The 20,840-nt window shown below is 30.8% G+C and overlaps 3 protein-coding genes across 3 annotated transcripts in view; 1 reads left to right on the forward strand and 2 right to left on the reverse strand.

Annotated features, from left to right (window-relative positions):
• Positions 1 to 720: 720 nt before the first annotated feature.
• On the reverse strand, positions 721 to 9,563 carry Smp_163510 (hypothetical protein; the record flags this gene model as incomplete). Its single annotated transcript, XM_018790917.1, has 4 exons — positions 721 to 825; positions 2,245 to 2,347; positions 7,826 to 8,366; positions 9,506 to 9,563. The coding sequence occupies 4 exons, from the start codon at positions 9,561 to 9,563 to the stop codon at positions 721 to 723; spliced, it is 807 nt and encodes a 268-aa protein (XP_018645929.1).
• A 1,345-nt stretch (positions 9,564 to 10,908) lies between these two features.
• Positions 10,909 to 12,018, forward strand: Smp_163520 (hypothetical protein; the record flags this gene model as incomplete). Its single annotated transcript, XM_018790918.1, has 1 exon — positions 10,909 to 12,018. The coding sequence occupies one exon, from the start codon at positions 10,909 to 10,911 to the stop codon at positions 11,713 to 11,715; it is 807 nt and encodes a 268-aa protein (XP_018645930.1). The 3' UTR covers positions 11,716 to 12,018.
• Positions 12,019 to 14,275: 2,257 nt separating this feature from the next.
• Smp_163530 (hypothetical protein) overlaps positions 14,276 to 20,840 on the reverse strand; it is a gene marked incomplete at both ends in the record, with an annotated part of 66,850 nt that continues 60,285 nt past the window's right edge. Inside the window, 4 exons of the mRNA XM_018790919.1 lie at positions 14,276 to 14,376; positions 14,668 to 14,785; positions 17,278 to 17,387; positions 17,529 to 18,356. Of these exons, the coding sequence (XP_018645931.1) occupies positions 14,276 to 14,376; positions 14,668 to 14,785; positions 17,278 to 17,387; positions 17,529 to 18,356 (1,157 nt within the window). The remainder of the gene's footprint in view (positions 14,377 to 14,667; positions 14,786 to 17,277; positions 17,388 to 17,528; positions 18,357 to 20,840) is intronic.

The raw sequence follows: 20,840 nt of genomic DNA on the forward strand, positions 1-20,840 counted from the left end.
TCACCAATGTTCCTTGTTATTTCAGAGTTCTTTTTCAGACGATAACTAACCTGTGGATTCTTCTATTATCCGAGTTATCATTAGTGCTTGAGTGATATTTCTAGACCTCTTCCCTGAATATTCATATCAATCAATATAACAATCTGTTTGGATATATCTCCCTGTTGTGGATGTAGAATTTCCAAATACAACATATGAAGAAGAGAGTCAATCTTAAAATTTACACATCAGTTTAAGGTGATTTTCGTCCAGTCAACTTTTAACGCATTTTTGTCACGTTAATTTATTGAGAATAAATTCTGTTCATGGACTGATAGCATGCTTTCACTTATATCGAATATTCAATATCCAGTAAGTTGTATGATTTTCATTGCATTTTCTTTTGTTTTAACTAACTCGCTGTATTTTGTGTTCAGTGACAATTGTCCGGTTTTATGAAATTTTATAATTAATAATCACTGAATAAACAATACTTAAGGGAATAAGCTTGGGTATAAATTATTTCTTCCGTGGTCTCCATTGACAAATCTTTTATACAAAAGGTGAAATTCCCATCCTTATTAGAGGGCAGGAAAGAAGAGGGTAAAAGTAGTCTAGTTCACTGTATTGAAGTTGAGGTTACTAAGTGACTAGCTATTAAACGAATACATCACAACATGAGTAAACCAGACAAAGGTAAATAAGGCAATTAAACACCAATGACATGAAGTATTGGCATTATTAAAAAGATGTTACCTCCTTTTTCTCTCGTTCAACAGCTTTGGGAAGACCAAGATATGGATTCTTGAGGAGATAATTGGTCATACCGCTGATGAATTGACGAATCTATGTAGGAAAAAATAAACCAAATGACGTAGTAAAGGAACAATATACATATGTAGGGTAGAATAAAAAAACAAAGATGACAGGGTTGATAACTGCTCCATTCAGGATCATTTTTACATAACCAAATATCTAACAAATAGGTTTTCTAATTTGAATAGTTCGTATATTTGATGACGTTTAAAGCTTGAAATAATTCTTTGGACAAGTACTTAATGAAGTCATAAATTCGAACAGTTAAATCTTCCGATGGGATTGTGGTAATTACGATAGGACCCATTGGGTCAATCAAATTATTGTTGAAATATATTCGATCACTTCTTCAATAATATTCTTAAAATCAAACGATAAATATAATTAATTCAGTATCATATGATTTTGTATACCGCAATGTTGAATTCATTCACTGATACACTTTGGTCAGCTTTATTGATTAAAGATAAATATCAGTTATCTAGTTGATGCTCATTTATTTGATTACCGATGTTCAGATAGATATCGTTTGAGAGCGTGGATAACAAGTATTGAGTGACGCATTTATACTTACAGATGAAGAATCATTTTCAAATATTGATGGAACTTTTTAATTAGATTAAGACAGAATAGTCTAAAGTGTAACACGATATTGTTCAAAGTGAAAGGTTGTGGTCTTACTGACAACAACTTTACAAAGTCAGTATTAGACAAGTATATTATGAGTCAGTGATCTCAATTATATACGCAAGAATTAAATTGACGATGATCAATTGAAACTAGACCATCATGGAAAACCTGGAAGCACTGGATGGCCCTTTCATCCTATTGTGGGACTCCTCAGCAGTGCGCATCCACGATCCCATCTCGCGAGATTCAAACCCTTGTTTTTTTATCATTATCTCAATCTTTGCTTTCTAAACCGATATCCTCATTAAGATTATTGATTTTAATCGTAGAATAAAGCATACACCAAGAACAAATCGAATATTTTGCATCATAAACACATTTCCAAAACAAACAAAGAAAGTACAAATCTACTGTTGCATTTATTTTTTTTCAAATTATCTTATATTCTACAGTTAATCATTGGAAAATATATGTCTACAGGGGACTAGGAAAGATTACATATGAATGTACAGCTTAAATAAATGATTTCGTCTCAAAGAAAATTCTCTTCCTCATTTGTTATTTATTGTTGAATTTATAATGCAATCTTTTCTAGCCTCCTATAGACATATATTTTCCATATCACTATATATACGAATGTACAGCTTAAGTAAATGATTTCGTCGAAAAGAAAATTTTCTTCGCTGAATTCTCTTTTTCTTATTGTTGAATCAATTTATAATGCAATCTTTCCTAGCCTCCTGTAGATTGTATTTTTTTCTTTTAAAAAGAACGCATAGTTGATTTTACATATTTATACATATAGATATAATAACTTACTGACTGCATTGTTCTATATGGGCCACGATCACTACTTGCTTTTGTACATTCTAAAAATAAATTAATTTGTTCTGCTATTTGACTTTTAGGATTAGTCATTAATCTAAAATAAACAAATAAACAAACAAATAAATAAAAACATTTTACATGAATAAAATAAAATAGAATGGTGTAAAAGGGTTATTTCTCCCCCCCCAATTTTATTATTATTATTATTACCTATTAATATAGAATATGTACAATGTTATTTGAATAATGTTTTTTTTCTTTTGAATTATAACTCAGCATGAATCAAATGTTTTCTTAATGATATACAATCTACTATTGGTAAACTATCGATTTAATCTAATATTAACTGTCAGTTAGATCATTGTAAACAATTTAGAACCTGACATGAATATATATATGCATTGATTTAGATCATTATAATTCATATTAGTGATAGAATGAAATTATGAAATAATAAATAGGAAATATATAGAGTGTGGCCGAGTGGATGCCTAGTTAATGTGTGACTTGATGAGACCGTCAATCAGAGAGCAGCGAATTACCGATTGGAACAGTGACACACGAAAACCGTCTGGAGCGCTTATCGATTCTGCTTCTGCCTAGCCCAGCCAGTTAAGTCCAAAACACCGATAACAGCCTCTGCAATATGAATAATTATTCACAAACATACTGGGTTTATATACCAACCAAAAAGACCACATCATATCATAAAATAGAAAATAACATTTGTACAAGATTTAGCCAAATGTGGCTGTGAATTGGGGGAAAGTAATCAATAAACTGATGATAACTCAAGAATCTTATAATAATAGTTCAAAGGTCAAAATAAAGCTAATGATAAGAGGAACACGAATATGATTAGGTTAGTTACTTAACAATTATACAATAGGAAATATAAATATTACATTGGTCCATAAATAGTCCTCAGAAGTTATCATTCACAATTCTCTTCGGGTTACAACATAGAGAATATATATATCTGTACTATATCAGTAGATTTTGTGGTATATCACTGCTTTAGGTTTTTAAATTACTTATTATAATCATAAATTTGGAGATTTTTACCTTCCGACACGACTGAAAGTTCAGTTGATGATTTCGCCGATGGATTTGAGCTTTGTAGCGTTCTTTCAACCTGCTAATCTTCTAGCTGTCCTTACAGTTAAGGGTAGGCTATGGGTGTGGATACATGACATTTATCGCAGCCGCATCAAGTAGAATAGGATCATAACTTTAACAAACATTCTTTTCAGTACTTTGATGAAACCTCACTATTCTACTGTTCCACCATACACGAGAAATGCTTTGAACACATTTTTGACCAAATGTTGACAACTTATATATATATTCTGTTTACCTTTTCCATGTTTCATGAACTGCTGTGCAGAATAATCACTCATTACCAAAGAGACAAACATCTTATTTGCGTCTGTGTGAAATGTGGTTCATATCATGATCTTAGACTGTTTTATAAACAAAAATTCTTATCACTGGAATCTTTGAAGCATCTGGTAACCTCAAGTTACATAATAAAAAGGATTATAGCTGAATGATTTTCGGAATAGTAAACTTACGAAGAATGAGTTCTTAACAATTTGAATCTTCATCATCTTCTAATTCATATAGCACATAAATAAACTAAACATCAGTATTTTTCAGTTCAGTATAGGTAGATCAATGACAGGTTGTATCACTTGACGTGATAAACACTGAATACACATTTACTTCTCTTGTTACTTCTATATACATTTTAGCCAAAATGATTCTGTATTCCAGCACACCTACTTGGCATTTTCATCAAGAAGCTATTTGTATACAGTTATATTTAACAATTGATATTCAAGTTTGTTTTTATCCTCCCCTCTTATATATATATATATATATATACGGTGGTTCTTGTTTTACGCACTTATTTACTAATGAATAAACAAACTTTTCCGTTACCCAATGTTTATCAATTTTTTCATTTCGTGTCTGACAAAACAAGTCAACAATAATAATGATTATTACTATAACCCATTTTAATGATTTTTTTTCAACATATTATTATCTGGACATAATAATATCGTTAAAATAAATGCAGAATGTCAGAGTTTTATATGAGGTCATGTTTTCACATAAAATGGAATAGATTAATAATAATAATAAGAGTAACACCATCATCTTTTATTAATACACACATAGTGAAACTTAACATATAAATCCTCCGTAGATAGGTAAAGGGCATGAGGTTTTATAGAAAAGAAAATTTAAGCAAAATAACACAAATGCATATGTACATATATACATCGTATTATGTTTTCACATGCTGGAAAGTTTGGATAGTTCAACGTAATTGTGACAGGGTTAGGAATGGAGTTATTCACCTGTTATAATTATGTATTAATCAACACTTATCTTAGGAACTTGTTTATACAATAAATCATATTTGATCGTTTATGGTAGTTTCCTACCACAATGTGAAACAAGTAGACTTTTCAATACTGACAAAGCATAGTCTGCATGAAAGCTAGAAGTAGAGTGTGAACCCGTTTACTTGTAACTTCACAAGGTTTCAAACATTAATATTTAATTCATTTGAATCATTAATGGAGGAATTCAAACAATCAATACAAATGAATTAAACTCTATCCCATTGCCCAAGGCCGTGGGTATCTGGACTCAATAGCTAAGTGGATGACGCGTCCGCAACGGTCAACGGTACCGAGTTCCAGTCCCAGAGTGAACACAAACTATGAGATCCAGGTACATCCAGCTGACGAGTCCCGAATAGGAAGAAACGCGCGTCCGCTACTACAATACTAACTATCATTCAACATATTAAACATAAAACAAATTAATAGGGGCGGTTAACAGTATTTAGCAGAATGAAGGTCCATTCATATGAAATAAAGGTAGACTTCCAATCAACGTCAAAGTGATCGATATGATTAATGACAAATTTTCGAGCAACTGTTACTATTCGATACTGTCATTGATGCTGTAATGTACTCTGTCTTGAGATCAATAACCATTTTAATTCAACCAAATCAAATATTGCTTAGTGTAAAGAAGGAATTGTGAGATTATTGAGTTGTTCTTAAAATTACTTGAATTTTTAAGTACAAAGACCTGCGAAAATATTATAGAAACGAATAGTGAATTCTGCAGTCCATAGCGACATTTTCCACGGATTGTTGTTTTTCTAAAAACTCAACAGATGGCTTGGTAGACAAAATATTCAGGTTTGATATCTAAACACAACTTATTTCAGAGATATAAATTGATTTGACTACTGATGTAATTAAGCCAATTGCAAAGTACAGTTCAAGTTACAGGGATGATAGACTTATGATCACATGAATAATTAGTTATAAGACTTGTCAACTATTTACAAATGATATATTTTTGCTAGGGTGTTTTATGTTAATATTTTAAGGTGATTGATAAAATTAATTCATAAGTAAACACTAAATAGTCTATTGGGTGTAGGTTTAGATGATAGTCACTCAGATAAATTGTCTCCCAAATTCATATTTGAAATTAGAATATACTGACCAAGTTGTAATGTAATTTTCAATATTTTGTCAATTTTTGTCTATGGTTATCAATAAGGAGATGCTTTTTTCCAACCAATGTAGAGAGCTATAATGAGTTGTTCACATTGAAACTTACTTTTTTCCCGGTAAATATATAACAACATTTTAGTTTTATTACATATCTGTTTGTTTACTGATGTAAAACAAATACCGTAGATGCTAGTGTTGTTCTGCACCATGAGATAGTGCTCAGCTTGGAACAGAGTAAGAAGTATGTTTGATGCGCATTTCTGGACTATGGTTATGCTTTCGACTCTATTCCAAGACTACTGCTTAACAAGTTAATCAGCATCAACATTGACAGCTGGATAACCAACTGGCTATGTTCTTACCTCACTGGAAGAGAACAGTATATTGTGTTCAAATGTCTAACTTCTCCACTAACTCAAGAAGGCGTGCCACAAAGAGATGTCCTTTCCTTTATTTTTCTTTCTTCTTTGTGCATTATCTGCCATCTCTCACAGAAAACACTTTTGTTAAATATGCGGACAATCTCACTGTATGTATGCCGATTTCTACCTCTTCACATCCCTTTAAAATGAATGAGTCCTAGTATCCCGCTTAATGATCATCTGTTGTAAATGGTCTCTCACTTAATCCTTCTAAACGACAAACTCTTAACTTTAGCCCGAGATGTGAGCGGCACTTAAACATTTAATAAAGTTTGTATTATTGGAGATTCTGTAACAAAAATTTTCAAAGATCATTCATCTTGATGTAAGTTTTTCCTCTGATGTCTCTTAGTCTTCTCATGTTTTATTGATTGCGAATAAAGTTTCCATTCTGAATTGCTACATAAAGAGGCTACATGATTCTGGAATTACTTGGCATTTACTATTTCGATTTGTTAATTCTTGCATATTGCCTATTATTCTTTACTGTTCTACATTATTCTTTCCCGGGTTTTTGAGATTTTGTTGTACTGTGGGGAGTGCTGAGTGCAGTAAGCAGGATGTATGGTAAATCTTTAAGGCCATTATTAATATGGTCGCAGTTAGACATTTAAAATTTTGTAAATTCTTGATAGGTGTTACCTTATCAGATACTAATTATCCACGTAATCGTCATCTTTCTCCCACTATATATTCTAGTGGATAGAGGAGCCAATACATCAGAACTCACGTACATAAGCGAAGGTATGAAAGATCTAAAATACCTTATCTAGCAAATATACTATGTGACGAACAGATTGTAATAGCTGACCTAGTCATTAAATTGTATCCCTAAACATGTTTCTCATCAAAAGTTGTACAGTTTCTAATCTTGATAGAAAACACTTCATTTAATTCCAGGTAGTTTACTGACAATAATTTATGTATATATGTTTGCAGTTATTGGTTTTTCTCTCTTTTTATTCTGTAAAAGAAACTTTTTAAAATACTCGGTGCTGGGAATTCTATATCGTAGTAAACATATATTGAATAAAGCCATTAGTAATAATAGTGTGGTGTGGTCTACTTATATTCATATAAGTAGTATATGGTGATAGTCAGACATAGAATGTATTTTGTCAAAAGACCGACAAGGAAAGAACTGAAATGAAGCGCAATCAATAGGAAAATGCATGAACAATGGAATTAGAGAAGATGGATTGATATTTACAGAAGAAACAATGAAGATTGAGACAATTGGTTGTTTGCTGTATGGTTAACAGAATTTAGTGAGATAGTCTGTAATTTTTGTCTAAATACATTTGATTGTCCCAACCGGTGTTTTGTTCACTACAATAGTAATAATGATAATTTCAATTACACACATTCAGTCTTTAGTATTTCAAATATAGTACTGATTTTGTTTAACAAGTTACTTTATTCCAAGTTAATGTTCGTTTCCCAATGCTTCAATACGAAAAAGTAATGTGTTAACGATCGCTAACTTTCAATACTTTCCTAGTTGATATCAAACTATGATGAAAATGAAATTCAAATGAAATGGATCTCTACAAACCTTTTTAAATAAATTCACATTTATAAAAATGAAATCATAAAACTTACCTATGAAAAAATTTCTTAATATGTCGACCAACTCTCTTTGATTTTTGTGGTAAATCATTAGACCAATTCGTTTTATCCAAATTATTTGAATATTGTAATTGTTCTTGACTTAACAATGAAGCTTTTTCAAATTTCGATTGATTTATATATAGTGAATGAATTAATTTATTGTTCATATTTGAATTCAATGGTACATGACATTGTTCTGATTTACTAGGTATTTGTGAATAAGATTCTGAAGAATTCCATGAAGAAAGTGATGTTTTTGAATCGAATGATGAAGCTAACGAATTAGTAGATGATGAAGATTGTAATGATTCAGCAATTGATAAAGGTGCAATACATTGTTGTGTCAATGAATCCTTATCGGTTAGTTCATCTTTTTTATTCAATGATTTATGTTCAAAAGTTTTTAAATTGTTAAATTCCAGTTGTTGCATATCATTGAATGGATCTGATTGAAATGTAATGGTGTGATCAAATGAATTGATATCAGTGAATTGAGCTTGATCACGTAAATGTTTCGGTAGTACTTGAGCATCTGCAGTTTAGAATTAAAACAATTTTTCGAAAAAATTTGTTATAAAGTACTGATAATTGTATGTACACTAAAATGTTGGCAGTGTTTGTCAAGACTTTAACTTCCATTGGGCTGAGACCTGAGAATTCTAATTCCAGCCCTTAGCAGTGTCTTGAGTGTGCATTTCTAAGGATTTAGATACTAGGGAAAAGATAAACACCCAGTTCTCATTGATTTTAGTCAGTAACCCAACGGATATCAATACGTGACGAATACGGCCAAGAAACTGAACAAATATTTACAAACCTCACACGTCATAACCATATTAGAATGTGAAGAATTCTGTAAACCATCTAAAAATTATTTGCCCACTTATGTTTGTTAGACATTCTTTTCATTCCTGACCTTGGTCAATCAGTAAGTTGATAACTGATGTAAATAGTAATGATTCAATTGGTTGATACATATCAGCTCAGAAGGACAGCTTAACTTTTAATTCATTTTATTTTTGTCTAAGACATTCAGTTTAATTATAGTTCAAAATCTTGAAAAGGAATTACGCAGCGTAGCAACAACTTTCTACTTTACATTCAATGAACTTATGAATATGTAAAATATAAATTTCCTTTGGAAAATATGTAATTTTCAACAATGATTTATCGCCACTTATCTTTTATCACAAATGTTTACAGCCAGGCGAGCCCCTGCAGTAATTTTTACCATGTGACCCTATTTAGTTGTAGCTAGTTGTTCATTGAATTTTTTCAGCCCTTTCAACAAAGTCTGCAGAAATTATCGGGTGGACAATATCAAAGCAACGCAGAAAAATTCATTGAAATTTCTATTACCTCTATGATACAGGTGAATGAATGTATACAATAATATGAATAGGGGATAAAACAAAGTAAATAGTCAGTGAGGCTTGAAGAATATAAATAAAATGGCCAAAGCAAACACAATAAACGCAGTGGAATAATATAAATTTATTCTAATTCATGGTTTTTCTTCAACTCCGTACAATCATAACGTAATATTAATAATCTTTAAAAACTAGCTGACGTACATTTTAGAATAATATCGGGAGAGTGCTCATAAAAGAAGATTCACAAAATGAGCAGTAAGTATGAAAGAATTACGGGTGATGAACATGTATTAAATACTGTGAATATTTCTAAATTCAGTATATGAGCATTCTAGCGTAAAACTAAGAGCATACATACAGAATTGTTCAGAAATGCAGTAACAATAGTATAGTTACGAAACACTTTCAGGTTATTTTGTCTTATCTATCTGTTCTCTGATGTTATGAATATCTCTTCAATAAAATTCCATCACAGAAATTAAATTAGCAATCAGTGGGTTTCATAGATCAATAATATTTCTCGATCCAAACTGACATAGGCTGTTTTGCGCTATCTTTTCCCTTCTCAATTATTAATGCATGCTAACTTAAACGGTGTATGAGCATATGAAATTCCAGTTACAAATATCTTGATCAATACTTGTCTTCAGTAAATTTTGTTTCTTTAAAAGAAAAGTTTCAACTCAACACCTCGCTTTGAAAACAGCCATCTGATCATTCTAAATTACTTGGGTTTAAATATCCTTAGTGTTTTACTCTATCCTACTTTAGTTGACATCATCCATGTTTGGTGTGAAATAAAAAATACCCACCAAATTAGCCAAAATTTGTCTATTATAACTCTGATAAACAAGTTTGTGTATTGGACTTTGAATCGTGAACTAAGATCACGGGAGCTAGTGTTAATACCTGGCTGTCCAAACCGAAATCGATAGAGCAGTTCTCAAGCGCCAGACCTCAGGATTAGAAGCAGAACGCTATAACGACTAAGCTATTTTTCCACCAAATACTTAATATTCTGTCTAATTGTCAAAATGTATCCAAAGATCACTTAATAAGGATCAATAAAACTGATGGAGTAAATACATGTCAAACTGTTACATTTCCTACGAAGTAAATAACAAAACATTAATGTGCACCAACTCAAAAGTAAACAAAACATTTCAAGTATTTGCATCATTTATAATTTTACTCTATACATCCAAACGTACTCAACAGTTGTTTTCCCCTAATGAAACAAAATATTATTCAGGTATGTCAATCCTGAAATCGAACATAATAGGTACTATCAAAATGATTTTCATCAATACTAAAAACCTAAAAAAAATATACAAACTGATGATCTCAACACATGACTTTCCAAATGCTCTTTACTCATAAACAATATGTAAACAAATATGTTTGTAAAATCCAATGCAACATTTTGTTAATGTTATTTCCATTTATAGCAGCACAGTTTTTTTAAAGGTAATTCATGTAATTACTATAGTCATATGAACATGGTCAACAAGTTAGCCAATCACGCTGGAAACTACCATATAATTTATAATATTTAAACCAGTAATGGGTTATTGTTTTTGACAATGTTAATAGTAATGATGATGATTATATAAACATCAGTGTACAAAGGTTAGCGTCGATACACTGGAAGAATAAAAAGGTTATATTGTTGATGATGAGAAATATATTGTATAAATCATAATGGCAATGAGTAAATTCTTACCAATTGAGAAATCTCAGGTTATACAAATTACAGTTTATGAAAAAGATAATTTTACAAATGACAAAATGTGTAATAATCATATTGAAGATTGTGGATTTAATTTGGAAAAAAGTGATTATTATCTCCTGAAAACTATGAGACGTCAACAGCGACATAAAGCTGGTACCAGTAATAATAATATTAATGTTGATGATTTCGAAAGTGATTATGATAGCATTGATCCGACGACCAATCGATATCTTGATAAATTATTCAACTTAACGAATCATTCTTATCATGATTCTGATCATATACCTACTTTAACCATTGGTAATTGGACTTATCGTCTTCTTATGATAGATCGAAATAAACTATTTCAAAAAACTGATTACAATGAACTTGACAATAAGGAGAGGTTCAGTGATTCCACCTATGACAGTCCAGATCATTTCGAAAGTTTAACAGATGATAGTGACGAATACAATGCAACTGTTTACAAAATCACCAGGAAATTCAAACATGTAAGAGTTTATCATAAACTAGTTGATAATAATCCTTTTTGCATTCATAATCAAACGAATCAACACGATATTACTGATGACTATGATTATAAAGAAAAATGGTATGAGTATGGAAGCGACAGATTAGATAGTGACGATGAAATTATCGAAGAAGATATTTATGAAGAGGATTGCCATGAAAAAGAGCAATACAAACAAGATTATGATACTTATAGTAAATTACAGAACAAAGAAATTGTATATACAAGTGATGAATTCGATACTTGTGAAGACGATAATGAATAATACAAAGTTATTCCAATAAAAGAAATGTAAAGGGATAGTTAATGAACAGTTCTTTCTTTTATCCACCGTATACAACTTCTAAAAGTCAACTTGTTTTTTTTTCTAAACAACTAATCAAGTAAATCTTTAAAATAAATCGCATAACATAAATTTCATTTTCTGTGATATAAATCTTTTTACTTATCTAGTAAGGTAACTGAACAACTTTTGGATACATTGTACATTATGTAACGTATATTTCGATAATGAATAGTATGGAATTTAATAATAATAATAATAATAATAATAATAATAGAACATCATAAACATACACTCTTTTACAAAATAAGTAGTATGTATTAAAGATTAATAATTAATCTCAGTGGTCTATCAGTTAAGTGCTCTGGCTCGAGGCTGGTTGGTCCTGGGTTCAAATCTCGCGAATGCGGGATCGTGGATGCGCACTGCTGAGGAGTCCCACAATAGGACAAAACGGCCGTCTAGTGCTTCTAGTTTTTCCATGGTGGTCTAACTTCAATTGACTCATGATTTCAGCTATGCAAATACTGAAATCTCCACAAAAACCCCTTCTGATAATAATTAGTCTTTCAATGTATCCAATTATTAATGAATTATAAAACAAATTCTTTAATATTGAACTCAAATAGGTTTTACACAATAAGCTACATAAGTTCTGTTAAAAATTCAATTGATTTCTTGGAATAATAGTTTGTTATATTTACTTTAATCAAGTATATTTATTAGTAGCTATGTCAATTATGAATAGTTGGTGAACATTGGTTTTCTTTAGAAAAGTTATGAATAAAAATTTGTTTATTATTGCTATGAATTAAAAAAGGCCGTCACCAATTTGTGATTTTATCACGTGATTTATTCACTAATCAAAATACGACTTGTCTAATCTTAGCACTGTGCCAAAACAATGACGTTCGACCGGTATGAGCAGTCTAGCGTCTTTATTGGTCCCTTGTCCACCTAACCCTTCCAGTTGATTCCAGAACACCGATAACAGCTTCACTATGTGAATCATTTATTTCAAGCATACTCGACTTATATACCAGATGGACAGACTGCATCACACTATAAAATAGAAAATAATATTTGCACAAGACCAAGCTAAATGTGGCTGTGAACGTGGGAGACAATAATCAATAAACTGAATATAATTTAAGGACAGTAAATCGTACAGTTATAATTCATAGGTCAAAATAACGCTTATAATAAGATGAATATAGATATGCACAATCTAATTACTCAATAGTTAAACAATTAGAATATATATAGAATAATAGTCCATTAATAGGTCCCGGAAATTATCAGTACTTATGTCTTCACTAAGATATAACAATTATCTTTCTAACTTGTAATCTATTCATTTCAAAAATTCTTGAAAGAATTATATAAAATATCAAGAATACTTTCAAGCTAGTCATTGAATATATGTAGATAGGTAACTATGGAGTTTTATATAATGAATCAATACTTGCTTGTACTATTTAGTCCATTAAATTTGAGAAGAAAACATTACACCAATCTAAAAGACCAACAATTAATTTGATAGTTTATTTACAGAAACTTAACACAAAAACAGAGTTTCTATTTGTATTATTTGTCTATTGTTTAGTACAATGTTTAGATAAATAACACTCAAATTTCATTTATATTCTATCTTAACTTTAATCTGATAAAGATACATACTTTTAGAATTCACTCTGTTTTTTCATTAACAGATTAGGTTGTTTTATATGTCAAGTTGACAGGGATTATAATTTTTATTTTATATTTTCGTTATAATTGGTTGGGTGTTATTTATTCAGCAAAAATAAGACAGACTAACTTGATCTAGATATACCGAAAACAGTATGCTCTTTACGAGAAACAATTGCCCTGGGATTGATCTCTGGTGGATGTATACTGTTGAGAAGACTCGAACTAAGGCTAAACATCTCTCCAGTTATCCTTGATTATCATAGATTTCCTAACCGGTGAAAATTAACTATGAATACCAACTACAAATAAAGTTTAAATCAATCGGATAGGAAATTTCCCAAATGAATATGATTGCAAACTACATACATACACATCTTATTGTATAGTAGATCCATTATTAATGTTACAAGACATTCTGAAAGTTCATGTAGATAAATCTGTCCCATCTCTACTATTAACTAATATCGAGTGAGTAAAATGGTAGCGAAAACTCGCTTAACTAATATCTATTTGTAACGAACTCGCGATATTCCCCCTTGGATATGTCTATAAAATCCTGAGTCACTTCACTTTAAACGCTTATTGATCGACATATTTTACTTTATCTTGTATTAAGATTCTCTTGAAGTACACACTTTTCTCATCGTATAATATTTAACTCAAGATATCAAGATATTGAGGTTAAGACACCATTGTTTAACTAATGAACTACTGTAAAAGAAGTGTCTGTCTCCACACCAATTTTGCATCTTAAGTTGAAGCACATAGATTACTGATAAGGTTAACACTGATAGTGAAAAATCATTATTACAACTGTAACAAAAATAATTTTTTATTAATGAAAAAAAACTCAATTCAACTTACAAACATAATTATCTGGCCATATTTTACCATGACTTGTACTATTATCCAATGAACTATTAAACGGATTCTGGGAGAAATCTAAAGGTACTGATTTATTTGACAAGGAATAATCATACGGTATCAACTCTTCGATAGTAGTACTATCCGCATTATTAGTTACACTGTGATTGGTATTGTGATTATCAATTGTGGCACCATTACTGGTAGTATTAGTAGTAGCATTGATGTTCATATTGCTTCTGTCATCTTCATTTTTATTACCATTATTATTATCATCACGAAGTTTACTGTGAATATTGTAATTCGTATCATTATGACGAATATTCAACGGTCTCGTTATATGAGACGAAGAAGTTTGTAATTCACTTAATGTCATACATGAACAATCTTGTGCTGAATTGTTACAATCACGAGCTGCTTGTAATAAATCAGTACTGGCATTGTTATTATTGTTATCATTACAATTCAATGGATGACAGGCAGTTACAGCGTACGGCTAAATTTAAAAAAGTACAAATTTAAAGTGATTACAGAATATATTTTCTCAATATACAATTGAATAGTTGAATAATCATCTTGTTAAGTGATAATAGTCATAAAGAGTATCTATCATTGATGAACTGAAATGGAAAAAATGAATGAAAGCAGTATGTCTCATTGATCTTAAAGTATCATGCTCGGTACAAGATTTGAATGTCAACAGTCCCGTTTTGTATACATTCATAATCAGAAGGGGTTTTGTGGAGATTTCAGTATTTTCACATCGGTTAAGTGCTCTGGCGCGAGACTGGTAGGTCTTGGGTTCAAATCTTGCAAGGTGAGATCGTGGATGCGCACTGCTGAGGAGCCCCATAATGGGACGAAACGGCCGTCCAGGGCTTCCAGATTTTCCATAGTGGTCTAACTTCAATTGACTCATGATTTCAACCATGAAAATACATTTATAAATCTAAAATATTATTAAACAAGGAGGAACTATTTATATAATGTTTCCTGATATCCTAATAATTCCTCTGCTTTATATCAATTTATGATGAAAACTCTGTTCAAAGTGATGACCTTTTTTCTTTTAAAATTCCTTAAAAGTGTTGCTCGTCACCTGTTAGATTTAAAGTACATTGATTTCATATTCACACTGTCAGTTATTTGAAGTTAACAAAGTTTTTAAGTAAGAATTACAAAACTAACTATAAAATATTGAAAGACGATATTACACTTGAATAAATTTAGTTTTATGATGAAATTCGGTCAGCATATCTACTTAAATCAAACTATTCATCTGTCTTAAAGAAATTAATGATAGTATTTATAAAATGGTACCAACTACTGTCGACACTTATCCAGATTATAGCAAATGTTAAGCTGATTGAACGACATGGTTGGTCAGACCAATAAAATTTATCTCAGATACAACCAGTACTGTATTTTTGAACCTGTGGATAACAGTAAAGCAGCTATACGGGATTTTTTGCTTAAAATCTCTTTAATTAGTTTCACACTGTTTTTCGTTTTTGATTCTTTAATACTATTAGTATCATGATTCATGGATCTTTTCAAGTTTGACTTATGTACCACTTTCGTACCAATATTCTGTCGATTAGTTAACCATTTTAGAAGCTCTTAATGGATTTACTGCATACTGTACAATCATCGAAATATGTAAAGGGGAAAAAAAATAAAAGATGTACTGTTAAACAAAATGATGATTTAATAATTACATTGAAAATTATTCGTTCACTTGAACATTCTTTTCCAAATACCTGTTGATATTAATCTCAGTTAATTTTCTTCAAAGGTACATAATCATGAAATTAGCAGATCATGAGTTAGCTGTTTACATGATTTTTTACTTGAACTTGAACCTAACTGTAGGATTTGTTTGTCATAAGATTTGGAAGGTTTAGGCTTGAGGTATGAAGCTAGTTTTATTGAAATACGCCATGGTATTTCAATTTATTTATAACTTAGAAATTCTCCTGTCATTTGTGATTGTCAATTCATAGTTTAAACTTTCAAAGATAAACGATAGTATCACTGATTAAAGTCAACAGCGTCTACTCTGACCTAACGAAACAATTATTGTTGCTAATAAGGTGTACGTGTACTGAACTTCTGAAATGAGCTATGAGTCCAGTGAAATGTTCAATTTCTACCACTCAGAGTAAAAGACAGAAATAAAACACAACCTACTTATCTAATAGCTGGTCCTTAGTATTGAAAACTTGATAGTAATTTTCCAATTATCCACATATTCAACTCATAGTACATAATTTACTGATCAATACTTTTGAACGCTTTCTTTTAACTAAACGATCCTTATTCTTCATTAAAATAGATACGACTAATTGTTAGTTAGAAGAATCTGCCTGTAAAAATCCAACTATTTTCGTCTCACTAGTGTAATTCAGTGATGCTTCTTTAATTATTACATAGAAAAATATTAATGAAAGAGAGAACCTATTTTTATGAATGTGAAAGCTAGTTTCAATAGAAACCGGATTCAAACTGATATTATGTAACATATCAATTTCACTATGATTATGGGATTCTCAACTAACGTTCTTTCATAATATAAAACACAAAGAAATCTCTTTAAATGGAATTATAATGACAGTCTTGTCATATTTTTTGTCATGACTAAAAATCTATTCTAAATACATGCTAACAGACAAACTATTCAATATATCTTTTTTCATAGTTTAATTCACAAGTCGATCCAAGCTAGACGACCATTGAAAACCTGGAAGCACTGGACGGCCGATTGTGGATCTGCATTGCTAAGGATTACCCAACTAGGAAGAAACGGCTGTCCAGTATCCACATACTGATAGCATTTTTTTTCTCTTTAATTCTAGGACAATATTCACTATTATTAACTGTATAAATAACCACCTTCAATGGTTCATAATTATTCATATGGTTGAATAAAACTTAAAATAAACTACATTTTCATACATGATATCATTCACTTAATTCAATTCAACTTACACTGATATCATCTGTAAAATCAATAAATGAATGTAATTTGTAATCTAATAAATTATTTCTTGATACATTAACAAATGAATTAGGATCACTTAGTCCACGTTTACTTCTCACTGGAAGTGGTGGTGACAATTTCTCACTATCATCCTTCATTATTAACGATTTTGTTGTTGCTGCCGCTGTCATTGTCGGTGTCGTCGTTGATGCTTCCAATACTGTGGTCGTTGTTTCAGTTAAAAAATCATTTTGTAAACCTTTAAAAAACTCATTCATGTTTCCTAGTGATGTTGATGAGAATTCTTTCAATTTTCCATTGTTCGACTGATTTTGTTGTTGTTGTTCCCACAGATTGAAAAGATTAGACATATCAATTTTATTATTACTATTTAATAGTGATGAAGGTGAAGTTACTGAATTATCAGTAGTAGTTGCTGTGGCTGCCACAGTAGACGAAGAACAATAATTATTATTGCAGTCTGTAAGCAAATTTCCAATTAATAATTGATGTTCAACACTAGACAATGTTTTACTACGATTACGTGCAGAATCTTTACGCTGATAATGTGTATTCCTTGATTGTGAATGAATTTTACTATTATTAAGATTATTGCAATTATAATGAGGATGATTATGATGGTTAGATTGATAAGAATTAGGAGATTGTTGTAAATCATCAAGAGTTGATGAGAATGGTGGATTTAATTTTAATAAATCCGCAATATATGGACCGATTGGGGCAGTATCCCATGGTGGACAAAATACAGTACTAGCTCGACTACTAGCTCCAGGTGATGATGTATTAGATTCAAGCTTTAAACATTTTTGTTGAGAATCTGATGATATTTGATGGCGATAAGGGTGTTGATTATTATTTTGTTGTTGTTGTCGACTGTTTTGACTTTTATCCCAAATATCTTGTTCACTTTGATAAACTTTATGAGGCTGTGATATTCTTGGAGCAGACAACAAAGTTAATGTTGGACATTCAGAAATAATTGGTTTTGTCACAGTTTCTAATATCGGTGCTGTTGTTGTCATTGTCGTCATCGTTATAGCCGTTGACGTAGTTAATTTGTTTAGTTCTATATATGTGAGATAGAAAATAATTTATGAATAAAGAATCAATAATTCTTAATTTATTTTTATTGATATTATGTCTAAACAACTATTGTTTAGCAGCTGATGTGTAAATAAAAATAGTGTCTAATATGAATAATCTATTCAGACATTTGATCAATAGTTACATATGATCTCCCATATCTTCAGAATCCAATTAAATCAGAAAACTTGCATAATTCGACTTATTCATAACAGTTCTTTTGAGATGGTGGAGAAGATTTGTAGCTCAGGTGGATGATTTTAGTGGAATTTCGTTCTCTGAGCTGGATGGTCTGGTCGTGAAGCTTTCACTCTTCTTCTGAACGACATCATCAGCACAGACCTCGGATAGAAGTGAAGTGTTAGAATTTCTCCACATATGGTTCACAGCTTGTCTTGTACACCTCAATGTGAACCACATGTGGAGAGATTCGAACACTTCACTTCTACCCGAGGTCTGTGCTGATCATGTCGTTCAGAAGAAGGATGAAAGCTTCACGACCAGACCATCCAGCTCAGAGAACAAAACTCCATCATAACAGTTCTCAAAAGATTATTTTTATTTTTAAACCCCTCTAAATACTTTTCAGATGATTAAGAGATTTTAGAAGAAAATGTGGTAAATATTTTAATTAATCATAGTTAAACATCTTATTTTTGAGGTTTGTTTTATTTCAACATCATGAACGAGATATTCGTTTTACCATTAGCTTCGTTATTTTGAAGCGGGCACATCTGTGTGAACAATGAACAAAAGTTAGAGTACCAAACACAGATAAAACAAAGTATATAATGCTTCAATTTATCCGAATGGTTTCTTCAGTTGAAAGATGATTTTTTAAAAGTGTTATGAGTAGAATTAATTAAAGAGTATTGATGATGTTACGTTTGGGGAAATTTTTCCTTATAGTCAACAAAATGGCTTCACAAATGTCAAGTAACTGTTGATAGCGTTCAATTTCAGTCTTAATATATAGAAGTCATATTTAATTTATCCAGTCTACAACTTATACAACATTAGAATATTATAGTTCAGTACTTAATGTTCCTTAATAGAGATAATGGTATAGAGAATTTTAAAAACTTGAAAAGTCACTTAAAAAGATAATCTAAAAATAAACTGTAAAGGTTTACATTTTCCTATTGTTCTTCGTCAGTACTAAATTCCACCAGTTTATCTCTACTAGTGCATGACTTTCTTCGATATTTGTCAGGACATAGTCTCGATTTACAAACTGGATATTGGTCATTATCTAAATATCATACCTATTGAACTGGTTAGGGCCTACCGTTGCTCATTATCATAGTGAACAGAGAACATTATGGAAATTATAATCAAAGATTGTGGTTTCGTTCCTTAATGAAAACATTAACAGTAGGAAAAAAGAATATCCCAACTGAGAACAGACCGTGACTTCTAGATTCCAGTGTCAACCATTATGTAATCATTTACACATATGGTTGGATGAATTTATTCAATTAATTAAACAGTTTGAGATAATCATAAATAATGTTAGGATCAAAAGATGAAATGATCAAAATGACTGCTCAAATCATGTGTTACCACTTAAATAAACATCAAAGTTTAAAATACTCTCAAAATTTGTCGGCTAGCATAACAAATTCATTTTTCACTAAATTAAATTTATTAGAACGGATGATGTAACACGATCAAAACAATAAAATGAATAGATCTAGATCGATTGCTTAACACTGTAATGCATATGATATGACAGTATAATTTGTCTTATATAACTAAATTGAGCAATTTATTATGTTACTATTTAACTAAATGTATGATTTCTTTTTGGAAATGAAAAAGCTATTGAAGCAAGTATGTCAGAATAGCATAACGTTTCAGTTCGAAACACGTAAGTGTATGTAAATAAGGATAACAGATGAGAATATATTAGTTAAAGTAATTAAAACAAAACTCCACCTGCAGTACTTCTAGAGTTACTGCCGATCCCAAGCCCACGTAAAGGAGGAGGGTTAGGCATGAGGTTGGCAACCCCATCTCGTAGAAAAAGTCTTGCTAAAAAAATGCCAACCAGGTAATTAAAACAAGATAATCAAAGTGACAGCAAACTACTCAATGTGTTGATTCGCCTATCATTTACAGCATTCTAATATTTTAGTGTTTATATATATATAATCAGGCGAATACTTCATTTAAAATTATAGCATGTGAACTTGGGATTACCCGTAAAATAAAATAAAATTGTTAATGTTGAAATGACCAATATGAAGTGTCGGCCTGAGTAAATTAATACATTAAATGAGATAAATGATTAGAATAAATATGGATCAGCTAAGGTGAGAGTAATGATAATGCAATTCCAAATTCGATTAACTGTTTGGTGGATGACCATATCATGTTTGAAATCATATGAATTCAGTAAGGAATGATAAAGTGGAGTAGATGGTTACTGAATTAATCATGTGTTCGGAAGAATAATAGTGATGTT

This window comes from Schistosoma mansoni (genome assembly GCF_000237925.1).
Source record: "Schistosoma mansoni, WGS project CABG00000000 data, supercontig 0013, strain Puerto Rico, whole genome shotgun sequence".
Lineage (NCBI taxonomy): Eukaryota > Metazoa > Platyhelminthes > Trematoda > Strigeidida > Schistosomatidae > Schistosoma > Schistosoma mansoni.